This window comes from Furipterus horrens, unplaced genomic scaffold (genome assembly GCF_987537825.1).
Source record: "Furipterus horrens unplaced genomic scaffold, mFurHor1.1.pri manual_scaffold_1, whole genome shotgun sequence".
NCBI lineage: Eukaryota > Metazoa > Chordata > Mammalia > Chiroptera > Furipteridae > Furipterus > Furipterus horrens.
Window position 1 is genome coordinate 154,349,731 of NW_028327171.1, and position 23,678 is coordinate 154,373,408.

A 23,678-nucleotide genomic window follows, 5' to 3' on the forward strand; every position below is an offset into this window, starting at 1 on the left:
GTTTGTTTTTCCATTACAGTTGTCTCACTTTTTTCCCCCTCTTGCTTCTCTGCACCCTGTCCCTCCCTTCTCCCACACTCAGTCCCCACCCAGTTGTCCATGTCCATGGGTCATTTATACATGTTCTTTGACTAGACCCTTCCCCTTCTTACCACTTCTCTCCCTCCCATCTCCCCCTTTGTTACTGTTAGTTTATTCCTCGTTTACATACCTCTGGTTCAATTTTGCTCATTTGTTTGTGTTGTTCATTAGTTTCCTTTAACAGGTGATATCATAAGGTAATTTTCTTTTGTTGCCTGGCTTATTTCGCTAACCATAATTCTCTCTAGTTCCAGTCATGTTGTTGCAAATGGTAGAAGTTCCTTCTTTCTTTCAGTACTTATTCATTGTCATTTCCCCCCTTTGTACTTGTGTTCCTCTCTGTCTCTCTCTGTTTCTTCATCTTCTTAAAGCAGACCCTTTAGCATCTCTTGCAATACTGGTTTGGTGGAGATGTATTCTTTTATCCTTCTTTTGTCTTGGAAATTCCTTATTTCACCTTCCATTTTGAATGAGAGCCTTGCTGGGTAGAGTATTCTTGGTTGTAGGCCTTTGTTTTTCATTACTTGGAATATATTTTGTCATTCCCTTCTGGCTTTTAGTGTTTCTGCTGAGAAATCTGAGGATAGCCTTATTGGAGCTCCCTTGTATGTTGTTAGTTGTTTCTCTCTTGCTGCTTTTAGGATTCTCTCTTTGTCTTTGAATGTTGGCATTTTAATTATGATGTGTCTTGAAGTGGGCCTGTTGGGGTTCATCTTCATTGGGAACCTCTGTGCTTCCTGGACTTGCATGATTCTTTCTCTCCTCATGTTAGGGAAGTTTTCTGTCATTAGTTTTTCAAAGAGGTTTTCTATCCCTTGCTCTTCTTCTTCTCCTTCTGGAATTCCTATGATACGGATATTATTACGTTTCATGTTGTCCTGCAGCTGTCTTAGAGCCTCTTCAGTCTTGTTCAGCCTTTTTTCATTTTGTTGCACTGTCTGGGAGTTTTTGTCTACATTGTCCTCCAGCTCACTGATCCGATTTTCTGCTTCCTCTAGCCTGTTTTTAATTCCTTCTACTGTGTTCTTCAATTCAGAGATCGTATTCTTCATTTCCTCCTGGCTCTTATTGATAGCTTCCATGTCCTTTTTGATGCTGGTATAATTCTCAGTAAGTTCCTTATAGTTCTTCTGGAGTTCACTGTAGTTTTTCTGGAGTTCTTTGTAGTTTCCGCTGAGCTCATTGAGCTTCTCCATAATACATGCTTTCAATTCCATATCTGATAGTTGGCTCCCCTCTATTTCATTTAGCATTCTTTCTGGGGACTCTACCTTTCCTCTCGATGGGGGTTGTTTCTTTGTCTCCCCATTTTTGTAAAGAATGAATTCTTGATGTCTGCAACAACATGGATGAACTTAGAGGGTATCATGCTAAGTAAAATAAGTCAGACAGAGAAAGACAAATGCCATACGATTTCATTTAAATATGGAATCTAAAATATAAAAGAAACAAGCTGAATAGAAACAGATGTATAGATACAGAGAACATTTTAATCTTAGCAGAAAGAATAGGATATGAAGGGGTGGATGAAAAAGGTAAAGAGCTCCCTTTTCTCCACATCCTTGCCAGTACTTGTTGTTTATTGATTTATTGATGATAGCCATTCTGACAGGTATAAGGTGATACCTCATTGTGGTTTTAATTTGAATTTCTCTGATGATTAGTGACATTGAGCATCTTTTCATGTCTCTTGGCCATGTGTATGTCCTCTTTGGAGAAGTGTCTATGCATGTTCTTTGCCCATTTTTAAATTAGATTTCTTGTTTTTTTGATTTTTATAAGTTCTTTATAAATTTCAAACATTAACCTTTTATCAGATGTATCAACAAATATGTTCTCCCATTCAGTGAGTTGAATTTTTATTTTGTTGATGATTTCCTTTGCTGTGTAAAATTTTTTTAGTTTTATGTAGTCCCATTTATTTATTTGTTCTTTTGTTTCCCCTGCCTGAGAAGATATATCAGATAAAATATTGCTGAGTCATGTCCAAGATTTTACCACCTGTTTCCTTCTAGGATTTTTATGGTTCCAAGTATAACATTTATGTCTTTAATCCATTTTGAACTTATTCTTGCATGTGGTATAAGAAGGTGGTCTAGTTTCATTTTTCTGCCCATATCTGTCCAATTGGTGGGAATGCAGATTTGTGCAGCCATTGTGGAAAGCAGAATGTAGATACCTCAAAAAATTTAAAAGGGAACTGCCTTATGAACCAGTGATTCCACTTTTGGGAATTCATCCAGAGGAACACAAAACACTAATTCGAAATAACATAAGCATCCGTATGTTCACTGCAGTGTTATTTACAATTGCCAAGATACGGAAGCAGCCCAAATGTCCATCAGTAGATGAGTGGATAACGCAACTATGGGACATTTACACAATGTAATAATTCTTGGCCAAAAAAAAAGAAAGAAAAGGAAGAAAGAAAAGAAAAGACAGAAAGAGAGAGAGAGAGAGAGAGAGAGAGAGAGAGAGAGAGAGAGAGAGAGAGAGAGAGAGAGAGAGAGAGAGAGAGAGAAGGAAAGAAAAAAGAAAAGAGAAGAAAATTTTACCCTTTGGGACAGCATGGGTGGACCTGGAAAATATTATACTAAGTGAAATAAGCCAGTCAGAGAAAGACAAATACCATATGATCTCACTCATATGTGGAATCTAATGAACAAACTAAGCTAACATGGAAAACAGAGACAGGCACATAGATACAGCGCAGGATAACAGTTCTTGCAGGGTGAGGTGGGGTGTGAGGGGGTGGAGTGATCAAGCAAAAGCGAAAAGGGACTCATGGACATGGACAACAGTATAGTGATTGTGGGGAAGTGTTAAGGGGGTAAAATGGTAATAGAAAAAATATAATAAAAATAAAATAAAGTTATGCTAAAAATAAATTTAGCAAAAAAAGATAAATGTAAGGGGGTTAGAAGTATAAACTGGTAGTTACAGAATAGTCATGGGGATGTAAAGCACAGCATAGGGAATACAGTCAGTAATATTGTGATAATGATGTAAGGGCACTAGATTTTTTTAGGGTGACCACTTCATAAGGTATAATCGCTGGACTGTATACCTGAAACTAATATAATATTGTGTATCTACTATAACTAAAAAATAAAAATTTATTTTAAAAAACTAGCAAAAGCCTTGAGAATTAAGAAATAAAACTTGAGAATTAATAAGTAGGGAGATATGAAAATATTTATAAATAGGTATGTCTATTATAGCTTTAAAATGGTAAAAAAAATTGGAAATAATATAACACCTCTAAATAAATTGTTTAAACGCAATATTTCACATAATGAAACACTATGCAAACACTAAAAATTAGGTGGTAGGAAAACAGGGAAACTATATATAAGATACATTGACAAATAGAAAAAATTAGGTTAAAAATAATGTATGCAGTATGATTCTATTAAGTAGTTAAGCTAAAGTCCCTGTGCCACAAAAAAAGAATATAAGGATATTGTTAATAATTTTCTTTTGGTTGAGGTTTAGAATTTTGGGTGATTTTTATTGTATTTTGTGTGCTTATTTGTATTTTCCAAACTGTCCACAATAAACATAAAACACTTTATAATTATAAAAATATGCTTTTTAAATGCTGGCCAAGAAAAATTAATATTTAGAAGGAACATCTAGGGGACGTGACTATTATTCATTCCTGAAATTTCTAAATTCTATTTCTGTATCAAGTCAGATGAGAGAAATACCGTATATCCCTTTATAGAACATTTTCAGTTTTTATCATCTTGCATGTGGCATCACTTTCACTTTCCATAGAAAACTTTCATAGAACTATGATTTAACTTCATGCCAAAAGCCGTTTAAAGGTTGATGCAATATCATGACAGTTGATTTAGACTCCTGTAAAATTTCTACTGAAAATTCTATCCACCGGGTGGTTTGTCTCCCTCCCCCGCAAATATATGCTGCCAGCTCCTGATGTGCTAGGATGTTGTCTATTATTAGCAAATAAGAACTAAATGCCTCCTTTGAACATTAACCATGTTCAATCACAGCACCCCTTTTCAGTCTTGGTTTACTGACAACTGTATTCCCATCCTCTTAACTTTTTGTGTCTCATTCTCTTACTGCTTTTCTATTTTAATGATTCTTAAGAGGAAACAGATGGCACACTCAAAGTTAGGATAAATCCAGAAGAACGTAATAACGGGACAATGACAAAGGAGGGTTGGAATATAGGGTAATCTCAGTAGCCTGGCTGCTTCAGAGCCACAGACCAGAGTCAGAGAAGGTGGTGTGGGGAGGGCCACCGGACAGGAGCTGAGACCTTTGGTGGAGGACACAGCTAGTCAGCACAACTCTGCAGGGCAAGGAGTTGGGGAAACAACTGTCCCAACATCACTATTTTCCTTCATTCTCATCTCTAATGTTTCACTTTGACTGAGCCCAACCAGAAGCCAGAGCATAAGGGAACCATATAGGACAACTCCCTGGTCACAGAGCACAGTGGAGAGTATATATGGCCCAAGGGGAGGATATCTGGCATGATAATACTAATATCTTTTATTATAAATTATTTGGAGTTAGGTAATATCTATATGCATAAGTAAATAACATAAATTTCTTTTAGATCGTGTTTAATTTGGTCACTTATGTGAACATCTTTTAATAGGAGAGCTGCCTACTCAAATGGGTAATAGCTATTTCCTGCTGTGATGTAGTCTTAGATCCTTAGAACATGATAAGCCAAGAAATGGGATAAACATATTAGTTATCTTCCTCTTAATTGAAATGCTGGTGGATTAAAAAATAACTCTGATGTCTTCTTTAGGAGTAAGGTCTATTTTCAGCAAGTACATTGAAATATTACATAATGATCATGTCATATGTTGATATTACTAAGATGAATTTGTCTGTAATCTTGTTTAATTTCTCTCCTTTCACTATTTATTAAGAAGGGAGTATATATACTGAGGATGTTGTATTTTATAGACTGAAATGTCAGGGAGAGTGAAAAGTGAAAAGTAATCAAACCTCAGAATCATTCAATCATCACTTCTTAGAGCTGCGGTGATTTTAGCAATTATTCAATCCAAATACCTCATCTTACAATTGAGGAAGCAAAATCTCACAGAGCCTACATAACTTGCCCAAGGTCACACACCTTGTTAGGACCTTCTATGTTGGCACATTTCTCTCTATACCTCAAGAACAAAGAATAGTTGTATACTACTTGTTCGTTAAATTCATTCATTCAACCAATTATATTTATTGAGGGCCTTGTGCTAGGCACTGGAGATAAAACAATAAAGAAAACAGATATATCCCACTTTTTAATGGTGCTTATATTCTGGAAGAGGAAGAGAAGGTAGTCAACAGGTAGATACATATCAGGGGGATGATGAATGCTAAGAAAAAATAATAAGTTGGGTAAATGGACAAATTCACAGGGGAGGAGCATGCTATTTTAATTTTGGTAATCAAGGCTGAGTGGGACCCTGACTGAGATGAGAGTGTGAGTTATGGGGATCTGGGAGAGAAGAATTCCAGGCAGAGGGAACAGCCAGTGCAGAAGACTAAGGAGGTATGTACTAGCATGTTCAAGGAGTAGAAAGTAGGCTGGCATGGCTGGGCAGGATGAGTGAGGGAAAAGTGGTAGAATATAAGATCCAAGAGGTATTAAGTGTAATGCAGGGAGTGACATACCTGACATGACTTTTTAAAAGGTCACTGTGACTCTTATGTGGAAAATACACGGGAGGGGAAGGGTGGAAATGGAAAAGGAGGAGGCAGAGAAATTTAATTAGAAGATTAAGAGATTATTAAAATAGTTCTGATTTGAAAGGTAGAGCCTTCTATTCATGACAATGGGTAAAGGAATAGGTGTGGAGTTTGTGGGGCCAGGGTGGGAGTAAGAATCAAAGATAATATCAAGACTTTTAGCCTGAGCACTGGGAGAAGAGGTTTCCATTAGTTGAGAAAGAAATACTGGGGAAGGAACAGGTTTGGAGGGAAAAAGAAAAATAGATTTGAGGCAGTGGGATGTGTGAGTCTGGAGTTCAAGAGAGAAGTCTAGACCAGAGATATTAATTGTATTAGTCAGCATATAACTGGCACATAAATTATATTGGATTGATTGAGGTCACCTAGAAAGTACACATATTTAAAGCAGTGAGTACTCAGGCCACTCCCAAACTTAGAATGATAAGAAGGATCTATCCAAGTTTATTAAAAAAGAGACAACAGTGAGACAAAAGAACAACAAGAGTTAACTTCCTCGAAGTCAAATATCAAGCTTTCCAAGGAGGAGGCAGTAACCACTTTCAACTTAATATTCAAGTACGATAAGGACCAAGAACTGATCCCTGAAATTAGCAACATGGAAGTCATGATAACCTTGGCAAGCAGAGCTTTGCTGAGTGCAGAGACAACATGAGTCAAGAGATAATGGGCAGGAATAAGTCAGTTATAGAATGATGCAATTTTCCCAGGGGAGTGAGGTGTGGGGTCAAGGGAGATTATTATTTTCAAAATAGAAGTCACAATGGTTATTAGGAAATATTTGTAGGAAAGATGTAAAAGAAAAGGGGGAAATGATAGAGGGAGAGAGATTGGAATGAACTTAAATAGCGGAGAGGGAATAGGATGCAGTGGGTAAATGAAAGGGCTGGCCTTAGACAGGAGCTCAGATATTTAATTCATGCATTGTAAAAGGAGGGAGGGTGGGTCATGGGTATAGATTCTGATAGTTTGGTAGATGTGATATTGGAAGCCTACAGAAATTCTCTTCTTGTGGAGTAAGATGTTGACAGGGGAAAAAAAATCACATCTAAAATCATTAATATTTTCTTCAGTCTATTTAACATAAGAACAGCACCAAGAAGGCAGTCAGGGTGTTTTTAATCTGTTCATAATACACATCTTATAACCGACAATTCAATTGTGATCAAAACTATAATAATCCAGTTTCTTGCAGTGTTTAGTTAAAGTGGTTCATTAACCCAAGGAGAGAAATGCTGAGGGAAAATGAGAAGAGCAAGGAGACAAACACAGTGAAACTGTGTGTACCTACAGAACATAAAAGAAATACTTCTAATAAGCACACTACTAAAGAGTTATAATTATCACAAGCCTTTAACCAGGCTCATCAAGAAAAAAAGAGAGAGGACCCAAATAAATATAATCAGAAACGAAAGAGGAGAAATCACAACTGATACCACAGAAATACAAAGGATTATAAGAAATTATTACAAACAACTGTACGGCAAGAAATTTGACAACCTAGAGGAAATGGACAAATTCCTGGAAACCTATAGTCTTCCCAAACTGAATCAAGAAGAAGCAGAAAGTCTGAATAGACCAATAACAGCTAGTGAAATTGAAGCAGTAATCAAAAAACTCCCAGCACACAAAAGCCCTGGACCGGATGGCTTCACAAGTGAATTCTACAAAACATTTAGGAAAGAACTAACTCCTATCCTCCTCAGGCTATTCCAAAAGATACAAGAAGAAGGAAGACTGCCAAACTCATTCTATGAAGCCAGTATAACCCTAATTCCAAAACCAGGTCAAGACACAACAAAGAAAGAAAACTACAGGCCAATATCGCTGATGAACATAGATGCTAAAATCCTCAACAAAATATCGGCAAACCGGATCCAGCAACACATTAGAAAGATCATACACCACGATCAAGTAGGATTCATCCCAGGGATGCAAGGATGGTTTAATATTCGCAAATCAATAAATGTAATACAGCACATAAACAAAATGAAAGACAAAAACCACATGATCATATCAATAGATGCAGAAAAAGCATTTGATAAAGTACAACACCCATTTATGATAAAAATTCTCAGCAAAATGGGAATAGAGGGAGCATACCTCAACATAATAAATGCCATATATTAAAAAAATAAATAAATAAATAAATAAAGAGTTATAATTATCAATTGCCTATCTATTTAATGACTCTGAGTAAAGTAGGGCAGGGCTAAAGCCATGGAAATGACCCTAAAGCAAATAGTTTGAAACCAAGATGTCTCCAAATTGATTAACCATAAAATTAACAGCAATCATAATGATGGGCAGCATTGCAGTGTTTAAAATCATGAACTATGGATTTAGCTCTCCTGGGTTCAAATCCTAACTGCACCTCTTACTGGTTATACAGCTTTATGGAAATTATGTATGCTCTTTGTATCTCTGTTCCTTCATTTATACAATGAAGATCATATTAATACAGACCCCTTACTGTAATTAAGAAGATAAAATCAACATATAACAGTTACTTGCACATAGCAAGTGCTCTGTTAAATTAAATCACCATAAATAATCAAACCTACCCAGAAAATATAGCCCCAAACTAACACCTGAAGTTAATTTTCAAGACTTTTCTTTTAAAACTATCTATTCAGGAAAACAAATATACCTGTCTCTTGATCTCCCAGGGATCTTTTTCCCCTCCATCTAACTTTTTAACTTAAAAAAGTAAACAAAATAAAAACTGTGTCCTGACAAAGAGTAGTAGGAATATTCAATTGTCAGTTTTTCTACTTTTTAAAAAGAAGTTCTAGTGGAAATTTCACTTTTAAAAGACAGTCGAAACCAGAAAAGCGAGCTTCTTAGACGACCATCTGCCTTTCTGCCACCTATTGATGCATATACCAAGAGCTGACTCTACATTCAGTCTCATATTAGAAGGTTAGAATCAGTTGATTAATAAGCTTAGTTAATGTTCATTTTCAGATTTTAACAGCAAAACAAGAAACATTATGCATTTAAAAATTATATGATAATTAAACTTCCCATACTATGCTAATTTCTTTACTCATACAATATTATTCAGAGGACTGATATTAAATATTCAGAAAAATAAAGTCTGAAACCCTCGTTTGTTTTTGGAGTCATTTATACATAAAATGTACATTATCTTCTGCTTTGGACCATTATAAAATCTGAGCGTTAATTTACTCATTAGGTTTTATAGCTACCATGTTTGGGGTATTTCATTAGATTCTCAAGTAAAAAAACCAATAATTAAAAGAAAACCGCTCCGTCAAACTTTGACTGCAAGGTCACATTTCTAGAAGTTAGTAACTGAGAGAACCTCAAAACTGAGGGTAGGAAGTATTGATAATTTAACAGACTGGTCCTCGGCCAGAGGGGAATACTTCACTCTAGTGGAAGGTAGTTCCTCTGCAATGAGGTTGCTTACAAGTGAGAGATATGGATGGGTGGATGTTAGAGCAAAGGTCAAACTTTTCAGGGAGGTTCAAATACATGTTTTCAGGGTCCAAGCAGTCTATGAGAGTTCTTATATTCTATATTTTCCATTTTGTGAAAATGTAAAAAGGTGCTATAAGCCAATTTTAGATCATCTGTATGTCACTGCATTACTGAATACTGCCACGGTGTTTTTGTTTGTGTTCACAATTCAGTTGGTCCCCAGTGATAATGAGGTCTGTCCAGGGAAAGTCCAGTCATTGTTAATATAATGAGAATGGTTTGCACAACACTGATGTAACCTGACAGCCAAGGAAAGTGGACTGGAATGTACATGCATGAACAATGACACCTTCACTGTACTAGTCAGTAATTATGTCTGTAAGTGAGCAAGAGTACTGTGTGGCCATTGCATTCAAAATGATTGAGTGAGTAGAGCAATGAATCTGCATCAAATTTTGCATTAAGCTTTAACATTCCTCCACAGGGCATGATGCAATGAGAGCAGCACAAATAAAAGTGTGGCACAAACATTTCAAAGATGGTCGAGAATCTGTTGAAAGTGATCCACATTCTAGAAGGCCTGCAACAATAAATAAAGATTGGCCACTGAAAGTGCCAGAACTAGAAGCTGATCTGGGGGTTCCAAAAACTACTGTGTCCAAGATTTTGACTCAGGATGTTGGCATGAAACGTGTCAGGGTAAAATTTATTCTACATCTTCTGCTACCAGAGCAAAAGGAACATTGTGCTGCAGTTGCTGATGACTTGATTCAAACCACTGCCAATGAACCAGATTTCCTCAAGAAGGTCATAACCGGAGATGAATGGTGTGTCTATGGCCATGATCCTGAAACGAAGGCCCAGTTGTCCCAATGGAAGTCTCCTGGTTCCCCATGCCTGAAGAAGGTGTGGCAAAGTCACAGCAAGATCAAGAGCATGTTAACTGTGTTTTTCGATTGGGAAGGTGTTGTCTATCATGAGTATGCCCCTCCAGGCCAAACAATTAATAAGGAGTACTGCCTCAGTGTTCTTTGTCATTTGAGAAATGCAGTGTGAGACCGGAAGAGACACTGGGAAAACTGTGTGAGGTCCCAAGGTGCCTAGTTTGAAGGGGACTGAGGCGTCATTGATCTGTGTACAATGTTTCTTGTATATTGTGTCTTCTTCAATAAGTGTCTATTCTTCATAGTATATGGCTGGATACTTTCTCGACATACCTTGTTGTATTACATAAATTGACAATATTTATATCTTGAGCCACTTTAGTCTAAATGGGATCCAGTTAGATATCTCTCTGTCACTCTGTCTCTCACATAAACACACATACACACCTTTACTCGAGGTTGAGAAGGAGCAGCATGAGGAAAAGGGAGTTAGAAGAAACAGACCAGGATATGTACGAGAAGGTGCCATTTCTGAGGGACCAGGGGATGTTTCCAGGCAGTGCTCTAATTTTAAAGGTTCTTTTTCCCACTACCTGAATCCCCAAGATCTATGTAATGCTCCCTCTGCAACAGGGGGCATTCATTGGAAATGAAAGGCAATTAGTCACAGGCATTTGAAGGAAATTACAGAGGACAGTTTCATATCCCGCAGTTCCTGTGGTGCACAAACACACAGAATAGCAATTGAAGGCCCAAACAAAAAGAAAAAATTAGTAAAAAGAGAGTTGATGAATCTTATTGGAGTCAGTACAAAATGTTTATACTCTAAGACCTAAACTTTGATCAAATGTGGCAAAACTAATAACCTTTATTGGAAAGAAAGCATTCACAATAGGAAGCAATCAGACCAGCATGGGCCAGTGTGAGTATAGATGTCATAAGTACGGTTTGATGATACAAGACCAGGAAATAAGAGAGGAGGAGGTCCAGGCATGAATGACTGAGGACCAAGATACTATGCTAACCACCAAAACTAAAGTCTTCATCAGTCCCCACTGAGAGGGGCAGGAGAGCCACACAGTAATTATGTCTGTGAGTGTGCATACATACATATACACATTTGTATATACCATGTATATGTGCAGATATGTTTAACTTACTGTATGGAGTTATGCTTATTTTAATTCAATCCATTTTATATTTTTAGTTTTCTCTGTTAACCCTTTAGTTCTATTTATAAAGTCTGAAGGTGAAAGAAATTCTTCTGTATTAATATTAAGAGTATCTGCTGACCTAACCAAGAATTACATATTATCTTTGTGGCAAGAGCAGGCAAACACATTCCCTTAAAAAAATACTGGAAAGGGGGACAATTTCTGTTTGAGTGGAGTGACCTCTAGCAGTTGCATGAAGGACTGGGTATATGTCATATTGAAGGCACTTGGTGCATACTTATGGAACAAGTGAATAAGTGAATTAATGAATAAATGATCATCCTATTTGAGCCTTTAGTGACCCCTTTAGGATTACATATAGTCTTACTAGTAGCTGACATAACGATTCTAAGTGTGAGGGGTGGGGAGTGAAGGGAAGCTCTTCCTGAGCCTAGGTAGTGGGTTTTATTCAAGGCTGGAAGTATTAGGAATGTCAGTCTGCATTCTGCCAATAGAATTTAGGGGTCCATGAGCCTCCTTTTGCTTAATACTTTCTCAGTTCAAGCTGGCAATGCTTCTGACAAAATTTGGTTTTAGCTGAAAGTAGTGTTTCTAATAAAATTTTCTCAAGAATCAAGTAAGCTATTGTAGACTTACAGGGATTCACTGCCTTAGACAAATGCCACACCCACAGGTATTTTTGAGATAATCCCTTCTCTCTTTTGGTTTCCTGTTAGATGGCTGAGAAAAGCCTGTCCTTAGACTTCCTAAAGACCCTCTGGTTTGAGAAGAGCTATGAGAAACGCCCTTAACTTCCTGGAAGGGTCTTTTATGTGACTGAATACCCTGATCTTTATCTTTTTGAGGTTATAATAAAGGGTTTTACATTAGCACACCCAACCTTTTCTCCATTGCATGCTGTCGGCAATAATCTCAACCCTAGAATAGGTTTGGAAGGTAAAACAAGAATACATTTTGGGCATTATTAAATTTGAGGCAGTAGGATGTGTGAGTGCAGTTCAAGTCTAGACTGGAAATATTAACTGGTATTAGTCAGTATATTAATGACATAAATTATATTGAATAAAATGAGATCACCTAGAAAGTACACGTATGCTAAAAATCCTGTTTAGCTCTTCACAGATGAAGTTCATTACTTAGGAGTGTTTTCTTCCTAACTGCAGGACAGAATTTCCCTAGGGTTTCTGCCACCATGTAACCGAGATCTTCCTATCTCTAGTTTCCAATAATATGCTCACTGATTTCTTCTGAGCCCTCACTAGCCACATCTCTAATTACTATATTTCAAGGTGTTCTAGTCTTTTTTCAATCATGCTCCTCAAAATTCTTCCAGCTTCTCCTCAGTTCCCAATTCCAAAGTCACTGCCACATATTTAGGCATTTGTTTTGACAGCATTTCACTTCCACGTACCAAAATCTGTATTAGTGTTTTTTTTCTTTTTAATTGTTGTGTAACAAATTACCACAAATTTAGCAGCTTAAACAACACTCACTTATTAGCTCAGAATCCTCTCAGTCAGAAGTGGATTCTGATGTGTCTGGGCTCTCTGCTCATGACATCGAAAGGCTGAAATCAAGGTGTTGACAAAGCTGAGTTCTCATGTGGACACTTCAGAGAAAGATCTGTTACTGAGCTCATTCTTGTTTTTAGCAAAATTTAGTTCCTTACAGCTATAGGACTGCAGGTTATAGGTTCTTATTTCCTCCCTGGCTGCCAGCCAGAATCACTGGCAACTCCTAGAAGCCACCCACATTCCTTACCATGTATGTGGCCTCTTCAATCTTTGAGCCAAGAATGGTGGGTCATGTTCTTTTCATGTTTCAAATCTCTGACTACCCCTCCTGTGAGCAGCCGGAGAAAATTCTTTGCTTTTAAAGGGCTTGTAATTAGGTCAAGCCCACCCAGGTAAGCTCCATTTCTCAAGGTTGTCTGTGCCATATAACATAACCTAATCCATGGTATTTACTGTCCTGGCAATTATACAGGGCATGTACCTAACGGGAGCAGGAAACCTCAGGCCCTTCTTAGAAGCCTGTCTATCACAGATGTTCTTCATTGGCCCTTTTATGTCCCAAAAATCCTGAAGAAGCAGAGTTTAAAGTCTGGCAATTTGGTTTTTTATCATACTTCTGTGTTGATTTTTTCCCCCACTCTTAGCTTTTTAGATCAGTATGTCATTAGATTAAGAAACACTGGAGAAGAGATTTTATGATTTCATAATGAATCGCTCTCATAAGACCCCACAGATTTCTACACTGAGAGAATGGCCTTCATCTGAACTATGACAGTACTATGTATTCTCTCCCAAGCACAGATCTTGAAGTACTCTGAGACACAGCACTGTCCCAGCCCCCCAGCCTGCTTTCTGTTATTATAGCCAACTCTCTTTTGTTTTAGATTGTTTCCGCTCTTCCCTGGTTATTGGCAGGATGAATATAATTCTGAGTATTTGCCAGGTCACCTGAAGACAAGGGGGAGTACCCAAGTGCCAACGTTCTACTGCATCTTTGGTATTTAGTGGTATGATGTCACTTGAAGCTAAGAGATCACAAAATGATAGATTCCTCCCCAGAAACATCTCTGCAGTAAGTCTGAAGGTCACATGGCTGGTGGAGTTATTGTGACTTTGCTGATAATGTTTCCCGCCCCTCAGTCATACAATGTGGATGGTCTCCATGATGAATTAGGAGTTGGCTAAAATGGGAGAGAATTGTGACATGCTAGACCAAGGAAGGGGTAAGTCTCTTTTTTATGTGAGCCTTGGTTGAAATCTCCAATTTTGGGGACAAGGCTGAAACTTACTTTGCCTTGGACCCCATAGAACTCCAGGCATCACGCAGCAACAACACCTACTAAAACACTGATACAGAGCAACTTTTATGTTAGTCAAGTGACTCAAAGAGCCACACCTAGTGAAATCTAGTGAAAAGTTAGTGCTGGGACCAATATTACATATTAAATGTTTTAAGGTTCATACAGCCCAGTAATTCTGTTTCTTACAATAGCTCCTAGAGATAATTTATAGAAAGGCATCATCTTTTGATTTTATCATGACAATAATTTCCAAAGTGCAGATATGCTTCTGAAATATTACCATTATCACCTAACAGCTTATGAATCAAAACTTTCCTTTAGTCTTGGATAAAACCATAAAAACTGTGAATATTATGCTCAACTAGAGTTTTAAAGCCCAGGAAAAAAGTGATCAAATAACGTAACGGTAGATTTGAAAGGAGCTGGGCACCTACCAGGGCAAACTTTGGCACTGAATACAAATCAAAATATTATTCCAACAAAAAGACAGTATTTCTTGTTCAGAAATCCTAAGGTGGGGTTTTACACATAGTTTCTCTATCTCTATCACTGCTTTCATGAGAAGAGAAAGCCAGGCAGGTGAAACAGCAGACAAAGCAAACAGTCTTGAGTCAGGGGAATTGCCTATAGGGTTTTTCTGCCAAGCTAATGTTAAACATGGAAGCACTAAAATCTGTCACCAATGTATAAAACAGTTAAAATGAATAGAATCTAGATTTTTGGTTACTATATATAAAGGTAGCCATAACTCTGGTATATCTGAGTTAACATAGAAATCTCCTTTCCCACATTAAACACACAAAATTTTGGACAAACTGTAACACAACACGCACACACACACACACACACACACACACACACACACATCATGTCCCAGTGCCAAAAATAAATGGAATTCAAAGTCAAAGCAGTGAGAGGGGGCCAAAGCCAAGGGGCTCTTGGGGACACCTGGCCCTGAGATAGGCCTGAGAAGTTGGTGGCAGGGCCTTTAATATTAGTTGTAGGACCTCTGCACACAGGAACTGGAACCAAGCTTACAAAGATCAAGAAGTCATGTAGGATTTGTCCATGCACAAAATAGGAACTGCATACACCATGACCACCTTCGAGGAAAGTGACAAAGGGTTTAGATTTCTGCTTGGGACCAGGGGGATAGAGGAGTCAGCTGTAGAACCCAGGCTCAGGTTGTGCACCAGTGCTAAGTCAGCACCCACTCCAGTTCCCAGCACAGGTCCCAGGTCTCAAAGTTAATATACCAACTGGTCCTGGGCCAATAAAATGCACAGGGCCCTTAGCAGAGGCAAACCTAAAAGCTCTCTGCCTAGATGGTCTCACCCCCAGGTAACACTTCATAAAGGAAAGCACAGCTCACATAGGAAAAGCTTAATAACTTCAATTACTTGATAATTTTAAATTTCCATGAAACTTCAGACACTACAGACAAAATTTAAAGGCAAATGACCAATGGCAGAAAATATTTGCAACCCATATAACTAATAAAAAGAACTAGTGTCCAGAATTTATGAAGAACTTGTATATATTAATAAAAAAAAACAATAGACAGGTGGACAAAAAGTAAGAATAAGCAATTCATTGATGAAGAAAACTGCCCAATAAACATGAGGAAATTTTCAGTCTCACAAGTGATCAGAGGAATCCAATTTAAAACAATGAGACACTGTTCATCTTTATCAGATTGGCAAAAGTCAAACAGAAAAGTTATAGTACCTTATAAAATAAAATTTAAAATGCTTATGAAATTGAAAGCATACAGATCCTACAGCATAGTGATTGCCCTCTGAGGTGCACCCTAGAGAAAGCCGTGCACCCATGTGCTAGAGGACATGTATGAAGTGGCTGCTACAACAAGAATGTAGAAACTTAAGTGTCAACCACTAAGAGAAGGGGTAAGTGGTAGCCTCGTTCTACAATGGAACACTAGATAGCAGTTAAAAGGAGTGAACTAGGTATCTGTCTATAAACATAGATATATCTCAAAAATGTAAGGTTGACTGAAGCAGGGCAAAGTACATCTGAAGAGTGATACAGTATGATAGTATTCATGAAAACTTTAAAAGTCACAAACTACATATTAAAATATGTTAAAAGCAATAGATGGCCTAGAAAGAGAAATAAAATTCCTGCTAGAGATTGCCTTTGAGGAGGCAAAAAGGGAAATGGTACTGAGTACATCCTCAAACAAAGACTTTAATTTTATCTGTAGAATAAATCTGAAACAGAATGAAAATATTAATAATTGTAATGAAAGGTGATGAGTAGTAATGCATTTATTATATCATTCTCTGTACTTTAAAAAATACTTTCTAAATGTAAGAAGTGTTTTTTAAGAACTTAAAATGTATGTCTTTTTCCTATACAGTTGCAAGAGGCTGACCATGAATTTGGCTTAGGGCTTAATTATTCCTTTCATTACTGTTCTTTAGTCATTGTTATTGTTATTGCTGTTGCTATTGTTCTAGTGTCAGCCAAATGTCAACAGCTCATTTACAAGTTGATAAAGGTATCTGCCGCATCTTTCAAAATGCTTTCTCACACAGACAATTTTGACAGTATTTACTGCACTGAAGTTAACCAAAATGCTATCCCAGTACACTTGGTCTTTGCCATGTCCTTATTTAGTACAAGACTTAACAAGTCACAAAACCTGTCATTTCTTTACCTATAGTATCTCTTCTAAGCACAAGTACCTGTGCTTGTGTAGCTTAATAAAATGGATTCTCCTCCATGTCCACAAATCTTTGAAGCTCCTATAAAGTAAAGAAACATTCCACTAGCACCTTATGAATCTTCCTAAGAACTGCCTATGAAAATTCCATACCAGACACCAAGACCAACCAAAGCCACATCAGGCAACTAAACATTCATTCACACGTTTACGGCAACAATGAATTTTATACTTTTTTTTTCTTCTCTTCTCTTTGTAACAATTCCTTCCTCTTCCACAGTTTCTCTTTCTCCTCTTCCTTTTCTCTTCTTCTGGCAAAAATTTCCATTTCTAGTCTTGCTACCTCTTCCTGCTGGGCTCTCCATTGAAGAACCTGAAATAAATAGGAATTCAGTTCAATAACTATAGATATTCAAGTGATTTTACTGATCACAATGAAACCAGGTTCTGTAACAAGCAGATGTCAAAGTTTTTCCGAATACACATTAAAATCCTGTGTGCACATGAGTGTGATATGTGTGTAAGACATCTGTGTGCTTTAATGTTAAAAGGAGAAACCAACTTTAAAATCACCTCATTCAGAGAGTCTTCACTTGGATTCATGGAGTGAAATCCTAAAGACTTTGTAAATTGGCTTCAAAGAATCTGTGAATTCTCAAAAATAGTATATGAAAGTTTCTGTGTTTTTGCACAGGTATTTTTTCTGAAACAACAGTTCTCATTTCTGTTCAACACTTTTTAAAAATTCTCAAATCATCCTAAAATCTTAAAAAGTTTAACAACCACTGATTATTTCATCCTCCTTATTTTATAAGTAAGGAAAATGAGCCCAGATAGGGATAAAAAAAATTTAAGACATTTAAAATAACTTTTTGGGTACTGATAGGTGTTATTGGTAGAAGTATAACTGGTACAGCACTTATCGGACAATATGTAAATATGTATCACAATATAAAAAGATGTATAGCCTTTGACTGATATCCCACTTTCAGGAAGTTATTCAGAAGACAATAAGACTGGTGCACAAAAAATGTACACACAGCAATGTCACCACAGTGCTGCTTAAACACAAAAATTGGGAAGAGTCTCAGTGTCTGGAAATAGGAGACAGCTTAAATTGTCATTGAAAAAGGATGCTTTTTATCTATATTCACTGACATAGAAAATATCTACAATATATTATTAGATGCAAAAAGCAGGTGCAAAACCAGATTTGCAGTATGAACTCATTAAAATGAATATCATCTATGTGTATGTACACATAGAAAGAGATTCAGAAGGCTTACCAAAATAATATATTGGCTATCTCTGAGTAGCATCATTTCATGGATTTTTAAAATTTTTTTCTTTTTTTTAATCCTTACCCAAGGACAATTTTTCATTGCTTTTAGAGAAAAAGGAAGGGAGAGAGAGAAAGAACCATTGATGTGAGAGAGAAATATCAACTGCCTCCTCTCACGCACCCTAACCAGGGACTGAATCCACAAACTAGGCATGTGTCTTGACAGGGAATTGAACCAAAAACCTTTTTGGTTTACAGGATGATGCACCAACCAACTGAGCCACACTGCCCAGGGCTAAATATTTATTCATTAAGCTTTTCTGTGCCAAATGATATTTTTACAATAAACGTGTATTGTCTTTGTAAGCAATAAACCAATGAAACCAACACAATAAAAACAAATACATGTTACAAGTACACATGTGGCCAAGGAAGCAGAAAGAAGGGAGATGGAGAGATGTACAGAATTCTTTTAAGTAAAGGAAGAAACTAGTATTCCCAATTTAACACCTTATACTATGTATTTGATAGAGTAAGCATGACTCATTATGGTAATACTTAAAATAAAAATTGAATAAATAAAATGTCCTAAAATATTATTAATTAAAGTGACTAAATAGTCAAGCACTTTTTTTTGCACTTATAACTATTCAAAGTTTGTTTTCAAAAAATAGATTTGCCCCATATATCAAAATAACCAAGAAAATTCAGACTCAAGGTTTTCAAATACACCTAGGTTTTCCCATTGGCTACCATATGGCCATGATATTTACCTTCTTCTTTGGAACTCCATGCCATATTCCATCTGTAACATTCTATATCAAAATCAATTGTCCTGTCAAGTGTTGCTAGTAATATCCTTCATGAACACCTGAAGAGTAGTCCTCAGTCTCTGCTTCTTGAACCTCATGGTGGTACTTAACCCTGTTAATCATCTCTTCATGTTTAAAGCTCTTTCCTTCCTACACCATACATTGTTCTTCTCTTTCTCTCCACAATGGATACTCCCCTGCTCTTCTTCTTCCTGCTTCCTATGCCCACCCAACACCCGCGGCTCTGCTCTCTATGACCTCAGACTCTGTATGTCCATTATTTGATGGGCACATCCTCTCCTATGAGTTAACCTATCACTTCTGTGTATGTGACTCTAAAATGTACAATATCAAATCTGTCTTTTTGTCTGCAATCCCATTCTAACAAAACTAAAAGCCTTTGTTATTTGTATGAGCACCCAAAAATACAATTAATCCAAATTAAACTCAACATCTCTAACTTTGCTAAAGCTTCACACCAAGCCCTGTGCACCTGCCTCTTCTTTCAAACATCCTGGTTTGTTCTGTGGAATCATAAGTATCTTTGTAGTTTATAATTTTTTATTACTATGTACACCCATCAACACGACTAATTCTTGACATTTTACATCTGACTTAAGCAGTCATGTATTTCTTAAGCTCAGAAGTGCTTTTACTTATGACAAATCAAGTTCTAAACTACTGAATTTCCATAGGCCACTTCGCTGTAATTCCCTTGTCCACTCAGTCTATCTGCCAAATGCATTTAGAACTATACCAAAAAGTTCATGAGGTGATGTTAATTTCTCCAACCAGGACCTGGATAATTCAGCTTCCTCACTCCCAACAAATGTCCCACTTTAACCTAGCTAATGTGTCATCTCTAGAAAAGTTTTTGCCTACACCTTTCCTTATTGCTCTTAGCCTCATAGCATAGTCCAAACTATTCCCCCACCTGAATGCCCTCAGTTTATCCGTATACCATAAAATGCTTCTTGGCCCAGCACATGTTCCATGTCTTCCATGGCACATTCTCTAACCATGCTCATCTCTCTTTTTCTTAATCCTTCTACCACACCATAACTGCTCTTCACTTGTTTTAAGCATAATGTTTCTATTCTTTTTTAAAACACTGTTCATGATACATATGTATTTTGTCTCCCCTTTATACTCTTTAGCAGAGTGCTAGCACAACGTATGTGCTCAATAATTACCTGTTATTTGTTTACCAAAAGAAATATTTTAAATGAAATCTATAAATGAAGAAGAAATGATACTGTTAGAATATATCATTTTGAAACACCTAATCATATAATGCATCCTCATTTATGGTCATCAATGGCTACTAAAAACACCACATTAACAGCCAATGGGAAACTTTGTAATAAATGGATCAAACTGGCAACAGTTGAACACACTGCATGATATAGCATCACAGAGAGATAAGCAGACATTGGGCCTCTTGATGGAAGTGTACAATATTCTTGCCAAAGAAATAAAAATGAATATAATCAAATCTCTAGACATAATGATCAGGATACAGGAAATTCAGCCACTGGAGAAATATATTAAATAAAAATATGGGAACGCAATCGGCAAAATTGAAATTTGAATACTTTAAAGGACTTTAACAAAGCACAAGAAAAAAATAAAGAGAACTATGGATTAAAGGGAATTAAAAAAAAAACATATTGACCAAATGCAATATGTGGATCATATTTGGATTCTGATTTAAATAAACCAAATGTAAAAAGAAATTATAAAACAACTGAGATTTCAATATTGATTAGTTGATGCTATTAAGAAAATATTGTTAAAGTTTTTATGTTTGATTATAGTAAGGCTATGCTTTTTAAAAGAGTACTTTTCACTTTAGGGATATATACTAAAACACTAAGAGATAAAATGGTATGTCTGGGGATTTGCTCACTATTAATTATCCTATGGGCATGCAAGAGTAGGTAAAGGTATAGATAAAACAAATTTGACTAATGAGTTGATGATAATTGTTAAAGTTAAGTGATGATAGATTTTTGTATATGTTTAAATGTTTTCACATTAAAATTTTTGTTTTTTAAAAAAACATAAAATATAATGTATGTCCAAAGAGATTTGTATAATCGAATACTGTAGACTCAAAGTTCTGAGACAGTAGGAAGGAAGATTTGCAATACAGTGAACCAATGAAAAGAAAAATAGCACACATTCAGCCTTTCTGAGTACTGAGACTATTTCCATAAATTTCAATAGAAAGAAGTTTGGGCTTTGGAACTAGTCACCTTTTGATTTAAGACTAACTTATGGAAATTACAATTAAATGGCATTTGCATAAGTGACATCATATAATTCAAAGAAGCCAATGTATAAATAAATATCTGTAACCATAAAAGATTTCTGTTTCCAAAGGCAAGTAAAGTATTCCCTCACTTATCATGGGTATTATGTTCTAGACCCCTCCGTGATAGGTGAAAATCCACGAAATAGGAACCTTACATTTATTTTAGTATTTATATATATTTTAAGGCTTTATAAATCCTTCCCACCCACTTATAAACCATTCCCAGTCCCTTATTAACCTTTCCCACTCCCTTATTAACCTTTTCCACACTTTTATAAACACTACTTATGTTCTTAAACATATTCTACACTCTTAAACCTACGTGACTTTAATAACATACATATACAGTACTGCCAAATCCCACGATATAGCAAAAAATCTGCGATAAATAATTAAATATAATATTTTTAAAAACCCCGCAATACAGTGAGGCTGCAATAAGTGAACCGTGATATAGAGAGGGACTACTGTATACCAAGAAAATCACCAGACCAATAAAATTCGGATAACCAAGTTAATCCACCAATTTACCCTTTCCTATCATTTGTAAGTCTAAATGATGTTTCTCCTGTTCTCCAGAGAAGATAAGATTATGGTTGTTTTTTAAAATAGACACACATACCATAAGTGAAACAAATGCAAGTTCAGCAACCAAAGCCAATGGGTTGTAGCTGTCAAGTTATAAATGAAATGCCATGGGTGTGGGAGGACTCTCAGGCAAGTCAGCATCAGCCTTTAGAAACTAAATACTGGAATCAGGAGAATGATCAGAGACCCTTAGAGGTTTGACTAAAATCAATAATTCACAATATCACCTGTAATTATAACCATACCCTGACCTTACCCCCAAAATGTGAAAAGTAAAGGAGAAAAGGTTGTTGAAGGTGGCATTATATCTCAAGTAACTAGAGTTGTGAAATTTTGATGAGAAACAGGTTCCGCAGTGATTGGTATCCAGGCAGCAAGGTAACTGGAGCTTTTCAGAGTGCACAATGGGTACACGGTCAAGATTCTAGAGGGGAGAGGGTGCCACTGAAAAATCCTTATCCAATAGATGCCCACAGAGGCAGCCAGGGGATTTGGATAGCTCCTACATGGAGAGAATGACAATCAGTTGTGGCATTTTTGAGATGTCCAAGAATAAGAAAGCTGGCAGGTGGGCAAAGAAATCAATATTAGTGCAATAAGCTAAAGCACAGAAGACTTCTGAGCCAACAGTGAGCAAAAAGGAAGAATAACCTAGAAGAACAATTTAGTGGCTTTATCTTAAAGCATTTGCTAATTATATAGCTTTAAACAGAGCATGTGAACATAACTGTGTAACAATAATAAAGCACAAAATTACATTACCACAGTGGCAGTCAGGAGTGCATTATAAAGAAAGCATTATTTACAGAGGCAAACACACACAGGAGACTTCCAGCCAAGATGGAGGCCTAGACTGACACGCTTCATCTCCCTCCACAACTAAGAAGGAATACAACTACCGCAAAACCAGATATAACCAGAAGTTCCAGAAAATAAATGGAAGTCCAACGTATGAAGTTATAAAGAAGTGGTGCTCGTCTGGATGAGTATGAGGGGTGAAGCCATGGCAGAGAGGTCAAGCTGTGCTGGTGGAGGCAGTAGCGATGATAGCGGCGGGACGGTGGTAAGCACAGACACCCATATTTAAGGGGAGGTGAGAAGCACCTGGGGAGCACCCCTGGCTGCAGACCAGACCTGTCAGCTTGCGATTCCAATGCCGGGGAAGGCAGACTCCCATTGCCTTGGACCGTGAGGCCTGGAAGTGGTGGGGATGGAGGAGGAGGCTACCAGTCTCTCAGTAGAGAGTGAATGGCAGGAATCCATCTTGGTCCCCCACTCCCACAGAAAACACCACAGCATGGTGAGAAGGGTCACCCAGTTGTAACGAGAGCACGGGGCTCCACCCCCTATAGTGTAGGAGGTGTGACAGCCCCGCCCAGGAAGCAAAGGTAAACACAAAACTGTCAGAATGGCTCAGATCATGATAGAGATCCTGGTGACTCGGTTGACCAGACAGCAAATATCTAATCTAATGAGACAGCAGATAGGAGATCTTTCTGAGGCACAGTTCAGAGCTTTGGTTATAAAAATACCTACAGACCTAACAGCAGATCTTAAACAAGACAAGGAAGGAATGAAGGCTAGTCCTGCTGAAATGAACAAAGACACATACGAAACTAGTGGTGAGGGAAAGAAAACCAGGGATCAAATCAACAAATTGGAACATAAGGAAGGAACAGTCAACCAGTGCAGAAAGAGAAAAAACAAAAAGTGAGGAAAATGAGGAGAAGCTTAGAAACCTATAGGATAGCTATAAGCAGGCCAAAATCTGAATCATAGGGTTGCCAGAAGGTGAAGAAGAAGAACTAGAAATTGAAAGATTATGTGAAAAAATAATGAAGCAGAA

At 37.0% G+C, this 23,678-nt stretch overlaps 1 protein-coding gene across 3 annotated transcripts in view; it reads right to left on the reverse strand.

Moving 5' to 3' along the window:
- The window catches only part of CCDC148 (coiled-coil domain containing 148), a 170,867-nt gene that overhangs the window by 66,242 nt on the left and 80,947 nt on the right, over positions 1 to 23,678 (reverse strand). For all 3 annotated transcript variants that reach the window (XM_090267587.1, XM_090267592.1, XM_090267584.1), the window contains one exon: positions 17,066 to 17,206. In XM_090267587.1, the coding sequence (XP_090123713.1) occupies positions 17,066 to 17,206 (141 nt within the window). The remainder of the gene's footprint in view (positions 1 to 17,065; positions 17,207 to 23,678) is intronic.